This window comes from Corvus kubaryi, unplaced genomic scaffold, assembly GCF_017639235.1.
Source record: "Corvus kubaryi isolate FWS band 111438036 unplaced genomic scaffold, C.kubaryi_AGA036_p1.0 37387, whole genome shotgun sequence".
Classification (NCBI taxonomy): Eukaryota; Metazoa; Chordata; class Aves; order Passeriformes; family Corvidae; genus Corvus; species Corvus kubaryi.
Window position 1 is genome coordinate 12,810,029 of NW_024581129.1, and position 20,573 is coordinate 12,830,601.

The window sequence follows — 20,573 nt, forward strand, 5'->3', positions numbered from 1 at the left end:
GGGCTAAACTCCCAGTTTGCATGGAGTTTTTTGAAATGGACACACTGTAACAGGATTTTATGCAAAAAATAACCTATTTTGAAATTGACTGTGGAAAAAACTGCCCTGCCTCTCTCATCATGCACCACAAACAGCACAGATGATGCTGGAGAGCTGTGTGCTTTTATGAATGCAAAAGGAAAAGACCTTGCATCTCTTAAATGCTTTTTTCCCCCCCCTGCTTTGTTGGTATTAAGAGTTTTGAGATAAATATAGGTAAGCAAACTGTATAAAATGAAAACCTGAAGCTAACTTAGGTACAAATGAACTGTGACAGTGTATATTCAGTTTGCAATGAAAGCTTCAAGCTGCTACAGATTACACTTGTTAGGAAATCCATGTTGACAGAAATATATTACAAAGAGCAGACAAAGTCAGGTTCAAAAGAGGGTTTATAAGCAACCTGAGCCTTGATATCGAGCATGTCTTTATGACAGTCAAAACTAATATTTCCAGCTCTTTGACAGGAAATTGTACAAGCTTTCTTTTCATTTGAAACCTCTGCATCTGCATTGTAACAAGACACTAAAAAAACCACATTACAGCCTCAGCAAAATCAAAATTATTTCTATCTTGACGAAAAGGAAAAGTGGGGGGTTGTTTTGAAATTATTGGCTTACCATTAAAAACACATAAAAGATATAAATATCCATCAGTGTAAACAAGTTACCAGTTTGTAGAGCAAAAAATAATCATCAATTCAAGAGCAATATAGGAACGAGAGAAAGATGCAGCTAGGAAAATATGCTTGGGAATTTTGTCTGATATCAGTGGTAAGATCTGTAAACAGTTTCATATATAGATGCTACTCCACTACCCAGAAAAGCTTTATTTATGTCGTTAATTAGTTAGGCAGAAAAACATTCATGAATTTTTGTTCATTATTTGTTTTCTTTCACATTTGTGAAGTGTGCTAGAACAAACTGCAATTAGTGATCAAATGGAAGGCTGCACAGTCAATATAACAACAATCCTTGATGCAAAGCAACTGCATTGATTATAACATTTTCAAAACTTTAGTCTGATTTTTGTTAGGTAAAACAATGACATGCAACAATTTTAGCATCATTATTTAAAGACTAACCTAAAGGGACAAAAAGCTGTTGTTTCAGCTTTCTCTAACCTGACACCCAGGAGTGATGTTCACCTGGACAACCATTAAGTGAACTGAAACAGGCTCCTTGCAGGAAATACCTAGATTCAACCTAACAGAGACAATATTCTACCTCCTAAAAATAAGGTTTAACATTTTGTAGTGTTGCTGACTGAGATTTGATTTTCCAAGAAGCTTTACTTTTTATTTTTTCCTTTTTTTTGTCATGTCTCATCAAAGCAAAATTCTCTAATGAAGACACCACTACATACTGGGTTTGGATGCTCCAGCTGAGGCTGATACCTGGGTTCACATTTCAAACAATACTGCCATGAACAACAGAAGGCAACTGCCAATTGTACCTGGGAGAGAGGAGCATCACCATCATCACTGCTGCTCTGCACACTCAAGCTTTCATAAGGCTCAAAATCGTCAGAGTACTCCAGAGATGGTTTAATGTAGAGTTTATCCCCCCTTTCTGTTTTGATCGCCACAGTTTTCTGTCAACAGAAACATTCAAAGGAATCAGATTTCTGCTGCATATCAGTGGTACAAAAGGAGTAACCATCACACTTTATATAACAATTCCATGATCAAGAACTGCTTTTCCCCTCTGTTCCAGAGAAGGTTTCTGTCCTCCCTGAGCTCACCTTTGGGCCCTTGAGGTATGGTTTAACAGCCCTGGTCAAACTCCCCACCTGCTGCTGCCGCTGTGCCCAGAGTGGGCAGTGATATTAAACCTTGCTCTCTGTTGTTCATACACTCCTCTAGCATTTTCTAAGTGCCAGGGGCAGAGATGTCCCAGAGAGAATATCCTAAGACAACTTGGGTGAATTCTTTCAGTAAGTCTATCTTTCCCCCTCGCAGCATCCCTTAGCACAGCCCAAGTTTGACAGGTTTGGCCAGGAATTGCTGGGTCCTCTCGTTATCCAAAAAAATCCACATGGAAAATCACTGGCAAAGGAAACTGCTATTGAGGCACGACCTCCTTCTCAGTCTTGTGGTTGCACTTTTCCTTAGCGTAGTAATTCCAGTTGTTCATTAGGACACGATAATTCCTATCCTCCCATCCACCTGGACAAAAGACTTAAGGAATCATCCTAAGCTAGGCCCAAGTAGCAACCACGTTTTAGTACAGAGCCACACATCTGGCAAATTTAGCAAAGAAGTCCTGACAGGCCATAATGTAAGCAGAGATCTACTGGGAGAAACAGCAGCTGAGAAAATGAACTCAGCTAAGCAGTAAAGGTGGTAAATAGAGTAATGCAGCCTTAAAGCTTCAATGTGCAGTATTTTCTGAAAGAAAAGAAAACCTGCCTAGCAGAAACACTTGATCCACACTGGCACAGACCTCTGATCCAATCACTCAAGCACAGACTGGACATCCAGCCAGGCCAATGGCTAATCAAGTAATTACTTAGGTGACATGTCTCCATTGTTCTGAATTCACATTTATTCTTTTAATTAAGTCCTTGACAGGTTAACTCAGATCCTTCTTTAGGCCAAAAGAAAATGGGTTTCTCTTCTAATGGTTTCTCTGGTGAAGCAACAACTATGTAGCTGATGGCTCCAAATTTCTTATAGATAGGATATTTTTATTACCTAGATGCATTTCCCTCTCTTATGATCTACAAGAATTTATCACAAATTACAACTCAAATTATGCAAATTACATTTCTTTGTCCCTCAATCCTGTTGCAGGGTGGAGAACAGCAGTAACAGCCAGGGATGTCTCTCCAAAATGAGTTTCTCCATCCTTTGCACTAGATAAATTCCTTAGGGTGCCATCAGAGATATCCAGCAGCAGCTACTCTGCTGGAGGACACATTGAGCCAATCATGTCCAGGCTACAAAAGTTTCTGTGATGAATGTCACTGAAACCAAACCCTTTCAATGAGATTTGCCTCTTTAGGCTTCCAAGCAGACAAAAATCTGGGCAGGGTAGCATTTCATGTTGTCAGTGTCCAGACCAAGCCACTCAGTCTCTATGAGAGTCCCAGCTGCCCACTCTGTACCGCTTGCAACCAATTTCCCCTAAAGTTATTTTCAACCTAAGAATTAGTTCAAAGCCCCATTTCTTCCACCTGCCCCATACCTGAAGCCAATTCCTGCGTTGTATCTTGCCTGGGGCAGTCTGAGTGCTGTGTTCTGGCAGCCCACTCTCTTCTAGCTGGGCTGCTTCTTCACCAGGGGCACACAAGAATTAGAAGACAGGAGACAGAAAGCAGAAACACAGTATTAGACAATAAACATACACCTTACTTCGTGGGTTTGTGGGTTTTTGTTTTCCCCCCCAACTGAGGACAGAAGAGTGAATCTGACACGTGAATGGAATCAACAACTGCAAAGACATCCAACATCAGATCCTGGCCAGTTCTAGCAGCAGGAGTTTTGAACCTCTTCAGGGGCAGGTATCATCAAGTGTTTTTAAGAGAATAAATTCTTTTAAGATACAATAGCTTAACAGTAGGGGAAGCCCCACCTTTTTTGCTATGAAAATACAGAAATACATTCTAGAACAGGGGTGCACACCATCCTGACCCCCAACTGGGTAGAAAGTAACCTCTCTTAGGAAGCCAACTGAGCCCAGAACCCAACTACCAAAGGCAGACTGACAGACGGGGCTCTGGTGAACAACAGGTGATATGCTGGGTTTACAAAGGAATTGTGTGTATCTATTCTCAAAATTAAGGAAACATACGGTATTAGCAGATTAAACAGAATCTATTAGGTATTTAACATACTGTGCAGAGGATTCTTAATGTATAAGCCGTAAATTAAGGACAAACAACCATTAGCCTTCATTTCTAAAGCAAGGAAGAGTTAGTTCAGGGACTTCTGCAAAAAATCTCTGTATGGTCAAGGAGAACTAAGGGTCCCTGTGCTGGAAATGGCCCCAACTTAGAGTGGAACAATGGATTTTGAGAAGATGCTTTGACTGAGAGAGACAAACAAACTTGCAGGTCACATCAGCGTCCTCAATGGAACAAGGGCAACATCAACGCTCTCAGTAGCATCCTAAATAAAGGCATCTCATTTCCTATGGCCAAGACAGATTTACAGCTTCCATTTCTTCTCAGTGGAGAAAAACAGCTGATGCAAAACCTTTTTTCTTTAAGCCATAATTTAATGGTCACCCTAAGGCTGCAGGAACTGGCACTACCAATAAAAGAAGCAATTGTCCTACAAAGGTCATAGAATCACAGAAAGATTTAATTTGGAAGGAACCTCTGGGGTCACCGAGTCCAGCTTTCCACTCAAAGCAGGGCTTACTTCAGAATTAAATCAGGTTGCGCATTACAGCTCTCAATACCACATTTTCTTCTTTGGGGGTTGGACAACCCTCCATGCACCTGTGCAGTGACCTGTTCAGAGAATTGATATGACAAGTTTTAACTGTGGGAAAATATCAAAGATTCCTTTTAGTTGTAGGCCCTTGGGCAATCTGGTTCACCAGGAAACTGCATAAAAGCTGGTCCAAGCAGCCAGGAGGGAACAGGCCTGGGGTAGGACCATCCTGGGGGAACAGTGTTTGCTTATGTCCATTTGGAGTGATCACAACATTACAGAGCAGCAACAGGATGTCGTTGTATTGCTCCAGCACAAAGTATCTCTCTGTCTCATAGGCCCAAAACAGGACTAAACACAGAGGGGAAAAGGAAAGGACTGCTCCAAGGAAGAGAAACAGCCCTTCCAACTAGGGCTCCTGCTACTCCAGTAGGCTGTTCCCAAGTAACACCAGAAATCCTTTGAGTCGTTAGCATTGGGGCTGATTGCTACAGGCTCTTCTGGCACTGAGAGTGAACTGTCTTGAGCTTACACTGTGAGAAGCATGGCTGGACTCAGTCAGTGCTTTGGGAGAGAACTGGAAGCACCTTTCCCTTCCACTCTCTGAGAACCCATCTCTGCAAAGCAACTGCCCAGAAGTCCCTCATGTGCTGCAGATGTAAGCAGGAAAGGGGGAGATGGCAGGACTCATGCTACCACTGCTGAGTGCTTCATCCTCAGAATTGCTTGAGTGTCTGAAGAGACTCTAAAAGTCAGGAGTGACAGGACAAGGGGGAATGGCTTCACACTGACAGAGAGTAGAGTTAGACTAGACATTAGAAAAAAACTGTTCCCTGTGAGGGTGATGAGGCCCTGGCACAGGGTGCCCAGAGCAGCTGTGGCTGCCCCATCCCTGGAAGTGTCCAAGGCCAGGTTGGACAGGGCTTGGAGCAACCTGGGATGGTGGAACATGTCCCTGCCCATGGCAGGGGATAGAGCAAGATGAGCTTTAAGGTCCTTCCCAATTCCACAATTCCATTACTCTACTTAGTGATGGATTCATGTGACCAGGTCTCACTAAGCCAGAAAAAATGGTAATTCAAATCCCAGGCAGAGGCTGATACAGCTGACCGAGTCATCTGTGCAACCAACATTACTTTGGAACAAAAATATCCTTCCAATGGGATGGATGGGATGTGAATACCAACCAGTACCCATTTGGGCACACAGAACAGGTCCACCAGTGTCATTCCCTCAGAGACTTGAGCTGTCAGTGCCTATTTGAGTAGGGAAGGACTGAGAAATACATCCTCAAAATATTAGTCCTAATCCAAGGAGAGCCCACACTACCCTCAAACCACATATTTGTGACCACACAGACATTGACTGGAACAACAAACATAGCTGTGAAACTAGGTGTGGGTTATAGACCCAAAGAAATGACAGCACACCTAGAGCCCAGCTTCACTACCCCACAACCCATCATTTACTTTAATTCATTACCAATCCTAAGCATAGAAACTTTATCAATCACTATTATCAGTAATTACTCCTAGGGAACACAAAGAAAATAGTCCTGACAAATAGATTTATGATGACACTTTCAGGAACCAGAAAGAGGGATTTATGCCCATTCTGGATTATTAAGTATCACCCACTCCTAATCTTTCAATGAAGACTAATCCTATAGATGGATGCTTTAGAAGTAATAAATGATGCAATAACTCTCAGGGGAGATGGATAGGGAAGAAAACTCAGTGCTGTATCTCAGCTAGGAATCATTTCTGTAAGTAAAATCATATTCAATCATTGAGAAGAAATGTCTAGAAATGAAAGAGACCACAGAATTGCTAAGGTAGAACCCCCAGGCAAGAAGCTCATACAGACCAGCAGTGACTCCCATTCTGGACTCCAGCAGCAAAACCAAATGGAAGAGGAAAAATGACAGGATGTTGGTTCAGTTGGTATCTTTCACTGCAGCTTCATGTGTTTAAAACAACACCACTGGAGAGTTAAGAAACAGCAAAACACTGAGTAATCTTCTGCAGAGATGGTGCTACAGTCTCTAATTGATGGAGTTGAGGAAAGGAACAGAGACTGCAACTGAAGTCTTTAGAGATTCACAAGATATGTATCCTACCCTGACTGAACCAAAAGGCATTAAGGGACCATAAAAATAAAGAATTTTCGTTAAGCTTAGACATAATCTAAGATCTTTAAGATGAAATTTCTCTTGACAGAGTTCCACTAGAGCTGCTGCCACAATATCCCTTCACAATTTTTGGAGCAAAAAGTCCAAGACGTTGATTTACACCCTCTTTAGCTACCTGAAGGTTTATCAGCCCTGTGTGACAGAGCACCCAATTTCCACCATTTCCCAGAACTGAAGAACATGAACATTTTTGCATCATTACACACAAGGTTTCATTTTCACAGAGAACAGTGGAACCAGGTGACAAGCTGATTCCTCATCACCATCCCATACAACCTGCAGGAAATTATACAGCAGACAGCTAAGCTGAACACACCTCAGCCTGGAAACGAGTAGTGTGTGCCCAGTGTAGCAGGAAAACAAATTAAAGAGATTAAGTTAGAGCCATGTTTGGAACAGTTATTAAAGGAATAGTTAGTTTCCAGTATTGTTGAGATTAATGAACTTTCAATCAATGAATTATCATACTAGGTAACTTTTTTAACTCTTTGTCTTCATTTTTAGGTGAAAATTAAGCTTAAGCAGGTTATCACATATTAAAAAACACTCTGAGATAGGTTGCAGCAAGTGTGAACATAACTGACTAAGGCTGATAAACTGCTTTACACAGGGATTCAGTAAAATCAACTTTCTTTTCATTATGCTAAATAGATTAGAAGGCCAGTAAGCTCATGCTTTATACTTTCATGCATGCAAAATTATTCCTGTCACTGCACTGCTCTCGATGACAGACTTAAATTAGAAACAAAATACCCATTTTTCCATAAAGCCAACTAATCACTAGGAAAAAACGGTCTATTTTCTTTACTTCAAATATTTAAATAAAGATTAGCTGTCTTTTTAAGACAACTATTATAGCTTAAATGTAATTTATGAGCTTAATGAAGCTATTACTGGATATAATTTGATTACTGCCTATGTCATCAGATGTCATTTGTCCTCAGGACACCAGACTTGGATAACACTGAAGTCCATCAGATCTTAAATCCTCTTAATAGTGTTATGTGTCAAAGGTATATCATTATTTTCCACTGACAATTTATATACATTTCTAATCTTCTACTTTTAGTTAGAGCTGTTTAAATAATGAAGAGGCAGGAAAGTTAAATGTTGGAATTAATGACGGATCAAGTGAAACATTGATAGGGTGTTGCAGAGACCATTCCTTACACACAACCAGCTTAAGCACTCTGGTTTCCAGGGAATTTCATCCCACCAAGCCCCAGTGGTGCTGCCCCTGGATCACAGCCTGGCCAGTGACCTCCCTGAGTGAGTTCCAGCTCTGGTGCAGCCTCTGCTCAGCTCCCATGGCACTCACCCTTTGTCCTGGTGGGTTTGGGCCTGTTTTTCAGGAAGCTGTGTGGGGTGATTTTCCTGCGGTACTTCCTCAACTCTGAGTTAGCTCCATTCACATACAGAGAAAATCCTTTTTCCAACTGCTCCAGTTTAATTTGCACGGGATCTTTTTTTTTTAACCGTTCCTGCAGCCTGAAGGAGAAAGGACAATAATTCATCCCTGCACAGCGTGTGCACAGATGGTCAGATCAGCAATAAATACAACAACACACCATGTCACTAACCTGAAAAATATGTTCCCAGTTCAAGTAACCCTTTCAGAATACACCTTCCAGGGTCTGTTCCTGTTCTGCAATGTGTGTATGAGCATCCACACACTGTGGCAGATTAACTTTGACCAGGCTTTTCCTTTCTGAGATTTTTTTCCATGTTATTTCTTATTTCACATTATTTTCTCCATTTGGTATTTTGCACATTTAACCTTTCTTCTTAAGAATTTTAAGGAATTTCACTTAGAATTTCAAAAAGCTTAAAAATTGTTGAACTCTTTTCAAGAATAAAAAATGATTATTTGTGTTTTGAAACTGGAGGTAGAAAGCCTCCAGCCAATACTGCAGTTAGAGATACCAGAAAACTAAAGGCTGGTTAAAATAATATCAAAATAATGCCCTTCCATGGGCTCAGCTTCAGTGAAACAGCTCCTCTCCCTCTTCCAACTCTCATCTTCTCTCCTTTCACCATGGGTTATACCCAGTCCATGCTAATTCCTTTGGACAGGTGACATGGAGGCCAGGAGGTCGGCATCACGTGGGTGACAATTTGTGCATTCCCCTGCACCACCTGGTTTCCCTCTGACTCCAGCATGGATCAATCCACAAGCCAATGTCCCCCACGTGTCTGACACAAATCACCTTTTCCCAAGAGAATGTCCCCAGCAGTCAGGATTAGAGCTATGATATCAAGGATGCAAGCTGGTTTAACCATTAAATAAACTGGCTTTATCCCTTTCCAAAACTGCTTTAGGATACTATACAGAAAAGAAACCTGTGGTCGCAAAAATTGGCTGGTCTTTTAACATAATTGTGGCCTTCAAGGTCTTTTTACCAAACCAGTTTGTTATAGAATTTGATTAGAAACCTTATGGCTTGTGGTAAAGGAAGGAATCCAGCAAGAAAGTTCTGTAGACTCCTCCAAATTAAGCTACAAAGTTCATCTGTCCAGGCTATAGCGACAGGAACACATGAACAAAGAGGAAAAAAAATGTTTGAAACTTGTCTGAAAGACACTGGAGTTTTAAAGGCAACCTGGATTGTCCTTATTTCCCACTTTTCTGTACTTCTGACAACATAACAACTGTGCCTCATAACTACGTCCTCACACAGCACAAGCTGCCAGTTACTTCTGAATCTACAAGCTCTTGCTCTATAAACAAAAATCTTCCCTGTCAGCCGTGGAAAAAGTAACTATTTTATTAATAAATGTATTTATATTTCAAATGCTGAAGAAACATTGTGATCTCCTTTGGAAATAAGAATTTTTAGCAAACAAAGGGAAAAAGAGAGAAACACCTGAATGTTTTAAGGCACAGCAAGTCAGACTTTGCATCACAGCTGCTGATATTTGATACAGTACAGCAAATATTTCACACCCAAAGTGGTAACAAATGCGAATCTTACCGGTTTCTCTGCTGAAGGGATATTAAATATTCGTCATGTTTTTCATCAAAGTCAGTCACCATGTCTTAACATAAACCTGAAATGAGAATATAATGGTCACACTGAATGATTTATATGGAGTACCACTGGTTTTGCACCCTCAGTAGATGAGAAGGCTATAAACTGAAAAACATTCCTGCTTCAACCACGCATAAAGCTGTCAGGCCTGTAAATAAAGCTCCTGAAGAACAGAGGGAACAGTGGTTGTTTTACTTATTTTTCAGAACCCTTCACAATCTACTGAAAAACCAAAAAACACTAAAAGTGGAAGGCATATGCTATAACAAGTTTATAATCCCAGACCTGGCAAGCAAGACAACCCTGGGGCACAGCTGAAGGGCTGTGCCCAAAGCCCAGCTGTGGAAGGAATTCTCTGAGCTGCTACTACTCGTTAGGTCAGTTTATCCTACAGCTTATTCACTGCAGAGGCCGTATATCTATAAAGTGTTTAATTAAAGATTTTACCTGGCTTGCCATTCAGGAAACCTGAGTTTTTCCAGCAATCCTCGCCAAGCCGCAGCTGCTAAGTTGTGCGGGGGTGCGCTCTACATTCTCAGAAGTTTAAATGTGCCACCAGCACGTTTCGCTGAGCTCTGTACCAAAGAGAGAACCCCGTGTTTTGTGTCTTACCGACCGCGGGGCAGCTCTGCCAGAGCCCGGCCCCGGCCCGAGGCACGGGGGGAGCGCGGAGGAGCCGCGGGCACAGCCCCAGGCCGGACACGGAGCCGGGACAGAGGCCCCACATGGACACGGACCCGGCAGAGAACCCCCGGACAGAGCCCCCAGCGGACAATGACCCCCGACAGAGCCCCCAGATGGAGCCGGGATGGACACTGACCCCCGACAGAGCTCCCGGACGAACAGGGACCCGGGACACAGCCCCCGGGCAGAGCTCCCGGACGGATACGGACCAGGGAGAGAGACCCCGGACGGACGGAGATCCCGGAGCAGAGTCCCCGGACACGGACCCCGGACACGGCCCCCGGGCAGACACTGACTTCGGACACGGCCCCCGGGCAGACACTGACCCAGGACGCGGCCCCGGGCAGACACAACCCCCGGCGGCGCGGCACGGGCCGGGCCTGTTGCTCGGTCTCCCTGGCGACGGTCGCGCCGCCGCCGCCGTCAGTTCCTGCGCGCCGCGGGCCCGGAAGCGGCGGCGGGGGATGGAGGCGATGGAGCCGCTGTGGGCGCTGCTGGACGAGGTGGCCCTGGAGGGGCTGGACGGCATCACCGTGGCCGCGCTCTGGCACCGCCTGGCCGCCCGCTCGCCGCCCTTCCCGCTGCCGCTGGAGCCCGACACGCAGCAGCTGCTCTGGGCCGCGCTCAGCGCGCAGCCCGACGTGCGCTTCTACCTCCTGCCCCGGCCGCGCCCGCCGCTCCGCCTGCACGACCGGTGAGGGCAGCGACCGGGGGCGACACAGGCCCCCGTCCGCCGGGGAACCCGGGCCTGGTTGCTGGGCGAAACATGGGCTTGGTCGCCGGGCTAAACCCGGGCTCACTGCCGGCTAAACCCGGCCCGGTTGCCGGGCTGCCCCTTCTCGCCCCGGCTTTTCTGCAGCAGCACTTTGGTGGCCGGTGGCAGCAGGCAGGGCCGAGGGTGGCTCTGAGCTGCTGTTTAGATATTATAAAAAGAATTTTCACTGTTCAGGGGGTCAGGCATTGGAATAGGCTGGCCAGGGAGGTGGTGGAGGCACCATGCATGGAGGGCTTTAAGACCTGGCGCTGGGTGATGGGGTTTAGGGGTCACAGTGGTAGCGCTGGTGGATAGCTGGATAATCTTAAAAGTCCCTTCCAATTTTGATGATTCTATGATTTAGGAGAATTTTTTGAGTCCTGACTTGATTTCCGTTCAAATGACTGCTTTCTGCTTAGGTACAGGCAGAGTTTATATGTCCTGGTTCAGCAGGGTGGACGTACCTGTGAACTACATGTTTCTCGTATTCCCACTACTTTTCTTACTCTCATATGCTTGACCTGTCAAAGATTAAATAATGCATTTGCTTCCTTCTGTCTCCTGCATGCTGAAAAGGTTTGGTCATGCTTGAGGAGTGCAGCTCTGCTCTTCGTGTTTTTCCAGTTTGGAGGTTTCAAAGGAGCTTCATTCTTCCAAGATACTTCTTAGAGGTATCAGCATTGTTTGTGACAATCTTGTATTTCTTCTTGCTTGGTTAAATGTTGGCTTTTTGCTTTTATTTCAGATATGAAGAAATAGACCTTGAAACAGGAATATTGGAATCCAAAAGAGATCCTGTTTCTTCAGATGATATTTATCCTGTCCACATGATTTTGGATAACAAAGATGGCATACAAGGTTCCTGCCAATATTTTAAAGAGAGAGTAGATATCACTGATCAAATAAGGAAGAAAGATTTGCAGCCTTGTTATACTTACAAAGAAGCTGTTGAAAAGTGAGTGAAATCCTTATAATTGGCATTAAAATATTTCTAAGTTTTGAAATTTAGTCCTTGCTCAGTTTGTACAGATTATGTCAAGAATGGTATTTGTGGAGAGAAAGGGATTGACCTCTCTGTTTTTATGGACCCAATAACAATACATTACTTTTCCTTCTGTTTCTTAGATGGGGAGAGAAATTAGTCATTGTTGCTTCCCAAGAGCAGCGTTACAGAGCTTTAATAGGCTGGGAGGGGGACCCTGACTTGAAACTCCCTGACTTTTCCTACTGCATTCTGGAGCGCTTGGGCCGAGCTCGGTGGCAGGGAGAGCTTCAGAGGGACCTTCACAGTGGGGCTTTCAAGTAAGTTTGTATCTTGCTCTGTGGATTAAATCTAAAGTTGTTTTTAAATATTCCTGTGTATTGATTTGAACTCTCATCTGTAGTGTTTCATCCTTACTACCAGGAGTACTTAGTTCTGGGAGCCTGTTTGCTAGAACTGGACTTATCCTTGAGTTTGTTATCCTTCCTGATATTTTCTGAGAGCCAAAAATTTGTCCGGTGGGTCAATACACAGGTTTCAAATTTGTGGAAGTTCCTGCTTTTTCTAAATAACTTTTTCTTCAAATTTGAGATGGAAAAATGATTTTAATTTCCATTTCTAAATTGCTGGCTAAGTATCTTGCACGAGTTCTGAGGGGATTCTTGGATGGCTGCCTTTTGTCTGCAGCATCTGCCTGTATGACATCTCCTCCATTGAGTGGGAGCCTGAGTTACCAGCTCCCAAACTAGACCGTGTATTTTGCTGATGGAAGAGCATTACACACCTTCTTAGGAACTTCTGGATGTGTTCTGAAGTTCTGGAGAACATCAGCATTGCTCTAAGGATTCACTGCTTTTAGGACATACATGGGTTGTAGCTTGCACACCACCTGGCATTGGTTTTTTGCCACTTAAGAAGCTCTTGTAGGTAACTAAGATGATGGGGACAGAGAGGAAAACTTTTATGGATGCTTTTCTGTCAGTTTGGTGGCCCAAGTCAGCTCACCAAGGAGGGAGATGAATACCAGAGCTGTTACAAGGAGGGCAGTGACTGCAGCATAGCCACGAGTTAGAAAGAGAGGACGGGAAAGGAGGGCATGGGGATACAATGCTGATTCAACTGCCTCATCAACCCGTGTCATGATACTCTGTGTATAAAGGCTCTAGGTTAAAATCAGAGGTATTTCTCTGTTTAATTGGATTAACTATGAAAATGAATTTCACAGGTTTTCTTAATTGTGGCACTTCCTAACTTCAAGGTGTCACTTTGAAAATTGCCATGTGTCACTAAGGCCATAGGTAATATAGGTAAAGTGTTCTGAGTACTGGATAATTAGAATTTGTTTGCAGAAGTCCTATTCCTATAGATACCTTGCCATCTTTTCTTTAGAGTGGATGCTGGAAAACTTCATTATCACAGGAGAGTATTGGATAGAAGTGGTCTAATAACGATGCAGTCCCACGTCATCCGACTGCCAAGCGGAGCACAGCAGCACTCAATCCTGCTACTTCTGACTCGCTTCCACGTTGATAGGTATGGTTTAAGGGTCTCCTGGGTACCCTTTGACCTTTTACAATGATGAGGGATTGTTCTGTTGTCACAGAACCATCAGTTTCCCAGAATTGACTCTTTTCAATTTCTTTATTAACTTCTCTTCCAAATGTCGGACACTTTAAAATTTGTCTTGGAGCTGTAAACAACGGACTTTTCTAGTGCCTGTCACCTGCCTACGTAAACATAACTCTTCTTTTTGTAGCACTAATCACTCAGTTAATTTGGACTGTTTTCACTTAAACACGTTTCTAGTAAATTCTTTGTTTTGTTTTTCTATCTTGTTTATGATTAGAACTTGTGCTTCTGTGGGTTGCCAGTGAAGTAACAGCTTGGGCTTAGTCATTGTTGCCTCATTTGAGGTCTTTTCCTAGAGACAAATTATCTCACGTGCTATTCACAGGAGGAAAAGAAAACTAGAATTCCTAAACGAATCTGAGAACACTTAGCATAGTTTCTCTAGTGACTGACAGTTTCTAAAGCTACAACTCATGTTTATGAAGTTATATGCATACTTACATGTAAAATAATTCTCTTTCTTGGTTAGGAGGAGCAAATATGATATTCTGATGGAGAAGCTCTCAAGTATGCTAAGTGCTCGTTCAAACCAGATGGAAACACTAGGAAACTTGAGGGAAGAATTGGTGAGATTCATTCCTCTTTTCAAATTCTCACTCAGTAGAACCTAGAGAATGAGTATCAAAGGCCCTCATTCATACTACCTGCTTCTAAAGTTGCACAAAATTCTGGGGTAAGATATCAAAAGAAGGATCTCAAAAACCTACCAGATCAAGTTGCTGTTGGTGTTTGTCATGGGGGAGGAGTTCTGTTCCAGCCACAGCTTCAGAAATGTTTTGTCAGTGGATGTCATTGTGCAGTTCTTACTTTTCCAATGCTGCTGTTTGTGTGTGTGGCAGAGTTGGAGGGATACAACACACTCAGGAACATCTCAGGTTCTGCCCACTGTCTGCACTAAGTTTCAGTTTCTTTCATTAAGGCTTTTAAGTTTCTTCTGGATATCTTACCCCAAAATACTGTGTTGTAAGAACAGGTGGTAGAATGCCTTTGATAACAGTCAGCAGCAGGTGAAGCTTTTGGGCTGCAGTGACTTTTGCCATTTCTCTTTGCATCAGGGCCTTTGTGAGAGAACCTTCAAACGTCTCTATCAGTACATGATGAATGCTGGCCTGGCCAAGGTCGTGTCTGTCCCCTTGCAAGACATAAACCCCAGTGGAGGACCCTACAAGACAAAGAAAGGTGACTGGAACAATGGTTTTGCTGTCTTTTTGTGTGATTACATTGATGCCATTCTATCTATGAGCTTCATATCTTAAAAGAGGTGTAAGTAAAAAATCTGTTCATGCAATTATGTAGATAAATGTGTTACTGAAGTTAAAATGCTGCAGCCCACTTGAATTAAGCATTTGCTACAGATTTTTAAGGAGTGAATGCCACCAAGTTTGTTGGATATCAGTGTAAGCTGTGGTCTTGGGACCTGATAAGACTGCTCAAGCCAATTCAGAGTAGGAACAAAGCAGTCTGCTGACCTTTCAGGTTGAAGTTAAATGACAAGTCAATAAACTTGGCAAAAAAATACAAAAAGTTGTATTGAAAAGAGGGATCATTATGAAGTTAAAAACCAGACCATTCTTGGTTACAACTTTTCCTGAAAGTCATGAGAATGCAAGGTTTCTCTGAAAAGTTTCCTGTCAAATTATGGAAGTAAGGTCTTGCAGCACTTGGAATTCACACAACACAGAATATTCTGAGTTTGAAGGGACCTCCAAGGATCATCGAGTCCAAGTCTTAAGTGAATGGTCTGTACAGGGATCAAACCCACATCCTTGGCATTATTAGCTCTCACCATCTCTCACCATGCTGAGCTGATATCAGCATTGAGGTGAGATACCCAAGAACTGCTATCCAAAAAAGCCTGCTGAGGGATGGTTTAATGCATAACCAGCTTTGAATTCCAATTTAATTGGTTCACAAGAACTGCTGATAACTTCCAAACAAAGAAGAGCAGGACTGCATGAGGGAAGAGAGCAAAAGAAAGTAACTGTTCTCAGAAAAAGCTACAGATAAAACTTGCACAGGGGAAAAAACTACAAGAAATAATAATGGAAAGTATGAGGGAAGGTAGTACCACCAGTGGAATTAATGCAATTCCTGAAAGAAATCTAAACCAAATCCTTAATCACAGAAAATCCTAAGAGGCAGATTTGCAAGGTTACAAAAAAAAAACAGTTCTGAAAGATGAACAGTGTCATTTTAGAGATATAATGAACTGTTTGTGAGAAAAAATAGTAAGTCTGATATGAGCTAAGCATTGTAAATTATATAATCATTGTGAATAGGAGTGATCTTAAAGGAGCAAGTGAAAGAGCCAATAAAACCATGAAAAACTCCAGAAGGCAAAAAATAGTGCCAATTACATGGAGTTGGATTAAGGCTCTTGATAAGACAAATTCCTTCAAATCTTTTAAGTCCAGGGAAGGGAAATTCTCTGCAGGGAAAGTGTGTTTTGACCAAAGAGAAGCAGAGGCCAAAAATAGGTACAGTATCAAGCATGGCTGAGAGAGAAATGACCCAGGTGTTTCAGGGATGTTCTGATGAGCTGCAAACACTTGGAAATAAAACCCAAAAGACTAGACAGCATGCCTAAAAGACAGTTAACAGGCAGTGGTAAAAGCATTTAACTTCCAATTAAGGTATTTACTTAGAAGACAACAAAATACAAGTCCAGTTATAAACTTGGTGGCAGCCCCCAAGGCAGTGGTGTTTCATGCTCTGAGACTGGCAGAACAGCAGCTGCATTTGCTGCTTAAGTTTGTTGTGAAAAATGCCACTGGGTGAATCTTTCACTTGAATGATAATTCCATCCTACAGATGTAAAAGCTGAAAATCCACAAAAATGCCTTAAAAACACTAGGTATTAAAGGAGGATGAATTAATAATAGCTGATTTTCAGCAGAGATCAAGATAGTTTAATCTCTGGAGTTATACAGGAAAGAAGATAGAAATATGTGGGATGATGCACTGAGGATGAAGCCAGAGCATCTGCTATGGGAAGAACATTGTTGGGCAGCAGGAGCTAAAGAAAAAGGAATTGGTTTGTTTTGGGAGATTTTTTTTTTGTTGTGGGGAGTTTTTTTGTTTGTTTTTTCAAATACTGCTTCCAGTGAAAATTAATGGGCTGTAGAAATACAAAGGATATAATAACAGTGCTTGCAACCCTACCAAAATGTCAGCACTTAAATCCTAAGCGGCATCCTGGGGAAAGGATTCAGCTCAAGGGAAAATAATGGAATCATCTGGCCTGGAGCACAGTCACATGGTCCAGTGACTGTGGGTTAACTTTGTGTCAGTTGCACATCAGTAACTGCTCAGATATATAAACACAAGATAAAATTCATCAGCTGAAACCTTGGTGATTTTAACTAAAGCCTTCACCTGGCCTTTTCGCAGCATTCTGTAGCAGAGGAGCAGGGATGGCTGGAGGTGTCGCCCCACTGCTGCAGGATGAACTGGCTACTGCTGCAGCAGCTGCTGAATCACTGCAACTTGCTAAGGTGGCAGTGTCCAGTGACCCAGTTCTAGTTACCACTGCTCTGAAGTGGTGCAGCAGGAGCTCAGTGACACTGAGGAGAGCATCCTTTACCATCCTTCACCACGGAGCAGGATCTCAGCTCTCCTGCATCTGTCCTCACTCTACCCTTTGCTGGAAGGGCCCAGTGAGCGGAGAGTTAGCATGGCACAGCTGATGGACTGTAACATGCTAGGATGTGGAATTAAATCATCTACAAGAATCTTGTGGCTGGTGGGCAGCAGTGTGTTCTGTCCTTGTAAAAAGGAATGGGTTTATACCCAGCGAGTGATCTCCCAGTCAAATATGTGTTCTCCAGGTGTAATTCTGGGGATGAGCACTCAATCCATTTATTTATGCTGTTGAAGTTTCTCCTACTGGGCAGTCCTAGCATTGGCACAGATGTGAAGATTTGGAGCACCTCAAAAATTCAGCTGATTGCCAGATTCATACAAAGAGAAAAGCTGTTGCAGACCTTTCCTAGAAATTCCCAGTTGTCCTTAGTCATTTGTTCCCCATTGCACTGCTACTTCTTCATGTTGCTGAAAGAAGTGTTTAAACCTGTGCACACCCCCTGCACTTTTTTAGGAGGTGTTACTAACACTCATTTTTCACAGGGACTGATGTCATGGTCCGTTGCCTCAAACTGCTGAAGGAATTTCGGAAGAAAATGGAAGATTATCATGATGATGATGAAGAGATCATCACAAAAGTTGTCCAGCCTGTGGATATTGTTTGTGAAAGGGATATGCTCACCCAGGCTTATCAGCTAAGTAGGTGATGTAAGACATCTGAAGACTTTTCCCATTACCTTCTTACTCCTTGTAGTATAAAAGAAATGTGTATATTGCAGATGTTTTTACATTCTGGTTGCTTTTGTATCAGAAAGTGTCAGTTTTTCATAGCAAAATGAGCTTTATGTCCATATCAGACTGGAGGTGCTGCTACCTGTTAGCCCTTCCTGGAAGCTTAGCAACTCTTCAATACCACCCAGCAGAAACTGGATGTTGTGATGGGATGAGAAAAGAGGAAGAAAACCACATTCCTTATTCTCCCTATCTCTTTTCCTTTCCAAATGGAGAAATTAATATCTAAGTGTGGAAAGCTGCCAGGGGAAAAAAAATCATCTGTGCTTCTAATTTGAATCTGTCACCTCCATACCTCATTCTGCTGGGCACTGCTTCATGTAAAATTGTGGTTTATGACAGTATTTGGCTGAATATTTTATGTGTGTGTAAAAATGTCTTTAGTTAGTGGGGAATCTTAAATTTAATATTCTGGCAGGTACTGCTGTTTGGGAAATATTAATGTATGTAGAAAAAAACACATATATAAAATTCAGTCAGGTTATTTCCCTGAGATATTTTTCTGTTTTTCTTTCTGCAACAGTTGAAAGTAGAGGAACCAAAGGCATTTCTCAGGCAGAAATTCGCCTGGCTATGAATGTGGGGAAACTGGAAGCAAGGATGCTCTGTCGTCTTCTGGACAGGTACAAAGTTGTCAAGGTAAGGCTAAAATAAAATAATTTAGATACTTAATGAAACTGAAGATACAGCTGTGCTTACTCTGGGAATAACGCTGTTCACCTCAAACATTAGAAGCAGCAGAGATTTGAGAGTGACAGTGAGAGAGTCCTGGTAAGATGGAAAAGAGAATTAATTCAGTTGAGTAAAAGGTGTGTAAGGCAAGGGTCCGGTACTATGATTGTAACCTGCTCTAATTAGAGGACTGAAGGATCTTCTCAAAGACCCTCTGTCCATGTAAAGTCATTAATCTACTTGCCTTTTGAAAATGCCAGGAAAATCTGGAGCAAAATAACTTACTTCTCTAGGAGTTATGATGATTAAACTTCTTATTTCCAGATATTTCAATGTTTTCATTTCACAAGACAAATCCAGCTGTCCTGTCTTGCAGGCACCCAACAGTCCCTTTCCACAAAGGCAGGATGATTGCCATCTTCCCTCAATGGGGAAGTTTTTTAGAAAAATCTTGTCATTTAGTAAAAAGTTCTGTAGAGTTAAAAAACAAGCTGTGTAAACCTTTAGAGTATCTTTACATATTTTTCCTTAGTCAGCAGTGAAAATGAAACCTTCCCTTATTGATTGATGAAGTGCTGGAGTTTGTAGATCCTTGAAAGCACCTGCTGTTGCAGACAGGGCAGCAGCACTTCCACTGTAGTCTGAATCACTCAGAGAACTGCAGTGCCAATATTTCACAAACATTTTTGTTCTGAAAAAAATTGATTTCCGCTCTGAATACACACAGTTTGTTCTTCCTCAGACTTTTCTCTGTCCCTCATACCATAGGAGTTTTAATCTAGTACACTGGTAATGCAGATTTATTTATTTTTCAAGTACAGAATTCCTTTTGATTTCTCAGTGTGAAGGTTAGGGACATTTTTGTTACTTAAAAAAAAAGAGTATCATGGTATCTTTTGATGTGGGGGAATAACATTTAGAGCATTTTCCCACTGTTGATGCTGGAGAACACTGCAAGAATGGAGAAGCAAGGTGGTAAAATAACATTCCAACTATTTCCTTAGGGTTTTATGGAGGATGAAGGTCGGCAAAGGACAACAAAGTACATTTCCTACATTTTTGCAGAGGAGAGTGATTTAAACCGTCAGTTTGAGAGGGAGAAGGCCAGGAGTGAGCAGTTGGCTACAGTTACTTTGGCTCTGGTGCCAGAAGATTCCCCACGTGTGGAAGATGTGTCTCCTGGAGAAGATGAGACTGTGGCCTCAGAGTCTGACAATGAGGAAGAAGGGAAAAACAGGAAGAGGAGAGGAAAAGGTCAAAAGACCAACTCTGGTTCTCCATTGAAATCAAGTGTCCAAGGTGATGCCCATCAGACAACACCGGCCAAAGGTAACTTGTGATTTTGAAATTTGGGGAACCTCCTGCATTTTTCTTATGGATCATTTTATTAAAGAACAAATAGCATGATATTAGCTTCCATTATGGTTTTTGGTCACATATTTATTTTTAAGCCTCTTTGGTTATTTCCCTGCTTTCCCCCCAGATTGCTATGGTTTGGAACACCCAGCGTGGTAACCTCTGGCAATTCCCAGGGCTGAGGTGTGCCCTGGTGTGTGTGTCCCAAGTAGTGTTTGTGGTGCCTCTCCTGAGCCCATGCCATGTCCCTCCTTTTCCCTGTGTAAATGAAAAGGAGCTCACACACTGTGCTCCTTGGATATTCAGGGTTGGGATGACTTGACCCACAGCCTTAACTCACCTGAGTATTTTGTAAAGAAAAATATCTTGTCCCCTGAAGTTAGTTACCTCAGCTTTTTCTTAAGTTATTTGGAACATTTTGTTGTGAAAGCTACCAGCCTTTTGGAGGCATGTTTTAAAAAGATATGGTGGGGCGTTTTTTA

General features: G+C 42.5%; 2 protein-coding genes across 7 annotated transcripts in view; one reads left to right on the forward strand and one right to left on the reverse strand.

Annotated features, from left to right (window-relative positions):
• LOC121669184 (katanin interacting protein) overlaps nucleotides 1-10,736 on the reverse strand; it is a 58,131-nt gene extending 47,395 nt beyond the window's left edge. Inside the window, exons 1-6 of one of the 5 annotated variants that reach the window (XM_042037810.1) lie at nucleotides 10,651-10,736; nucleotides 10,088-10,215; nucleotides 9,584-9,659; nucleotides 7,930-8,099; nucleotides 3,228-3,313; nucleotides 1,495-1,632 (exon numbers count right to left, since the gene is read on the reverse strand). In XM_042037810.1, the coding sequence (XP_041893744.1) occupies nucleotides 1,495-1,632; nucleotides 3,228-3,313; nucleotides 7,930-8,099; nucleotides 9,584-9,645 (456 nt within the window). In that variant the 5' untranslated portion in view covers nucleotides 9,646-9,659; nucleotides 10,088-10,215; nucleotides 10,651-10,736. Of the gene's footprint in view, nucleotides 1-1,494; nucleotides 1,633-3,227; nucleotides 3,314-7,929; nucleotides 8,100-9,583; nucleotides 9,660-10,087; nucleotides 10,216-10,460 lie in introns of all 5 variants that reach the window. The other 4 variants (XM_042037809.1, XM_042037812.1, XM_042037808.1 and 1 more) reach the window with 4 other exon arrangements.
• A 26-nt stretch (nucleotides 10,737-10,762) lies between these two features.
• GTF3C1 (general transcription factor IIIC subunit 1) overlaps nucleotides 10,763-20,573 on the forward strand; it is a 38,081-nt gene continuing 28,270 nt past the window's right edge. For both annotated transcript variants that reach the window (XM_042037806.1, XM_042037807.1), the window contains exons 1-9: nucleotides 10,763-11,018; nucleotides 11,824-12,033; nucleotides 12,204-12,380; nucleotides 13,450-13,593; nucleotides 14,159-14,255; nucleotides 14,745-14,868; nucleotides 17,815-17,970; nucleotides 18,587-18,702; nucleotides 19,740-20,064. In XM_042037806.1, coding sequence (XP_041893740.1) covers nucleotides 10,789-11,018; nucleotides 11,824-12,033; nucleotides 12,204-12,380; nucleotides 13,450-13,593; nucleotides 14,159-14,255; nucleotides 14,745-14,868; nucleotides 17,815-17,970; nucleotides 18,587-18,702; nucleotides 19,740-20,064 — 1,579 coding nt within the window. In that variant the 5' untranslated portion in view covers nucleotides 10,763-10,788. The remainder of the gene's footprint in view (nucleotides 11,019-11,823; nucleotides 12,034-12,203; nucleotides 12,381-13,449; nucleotides 13,594-14,158; nucleotides 14,256-14,744; nucleotides 14,869-17,814; nucleotides 17,971-18,586; nucleotides 18,703-19,739; nucleotides 20,065-20,573) is intronic.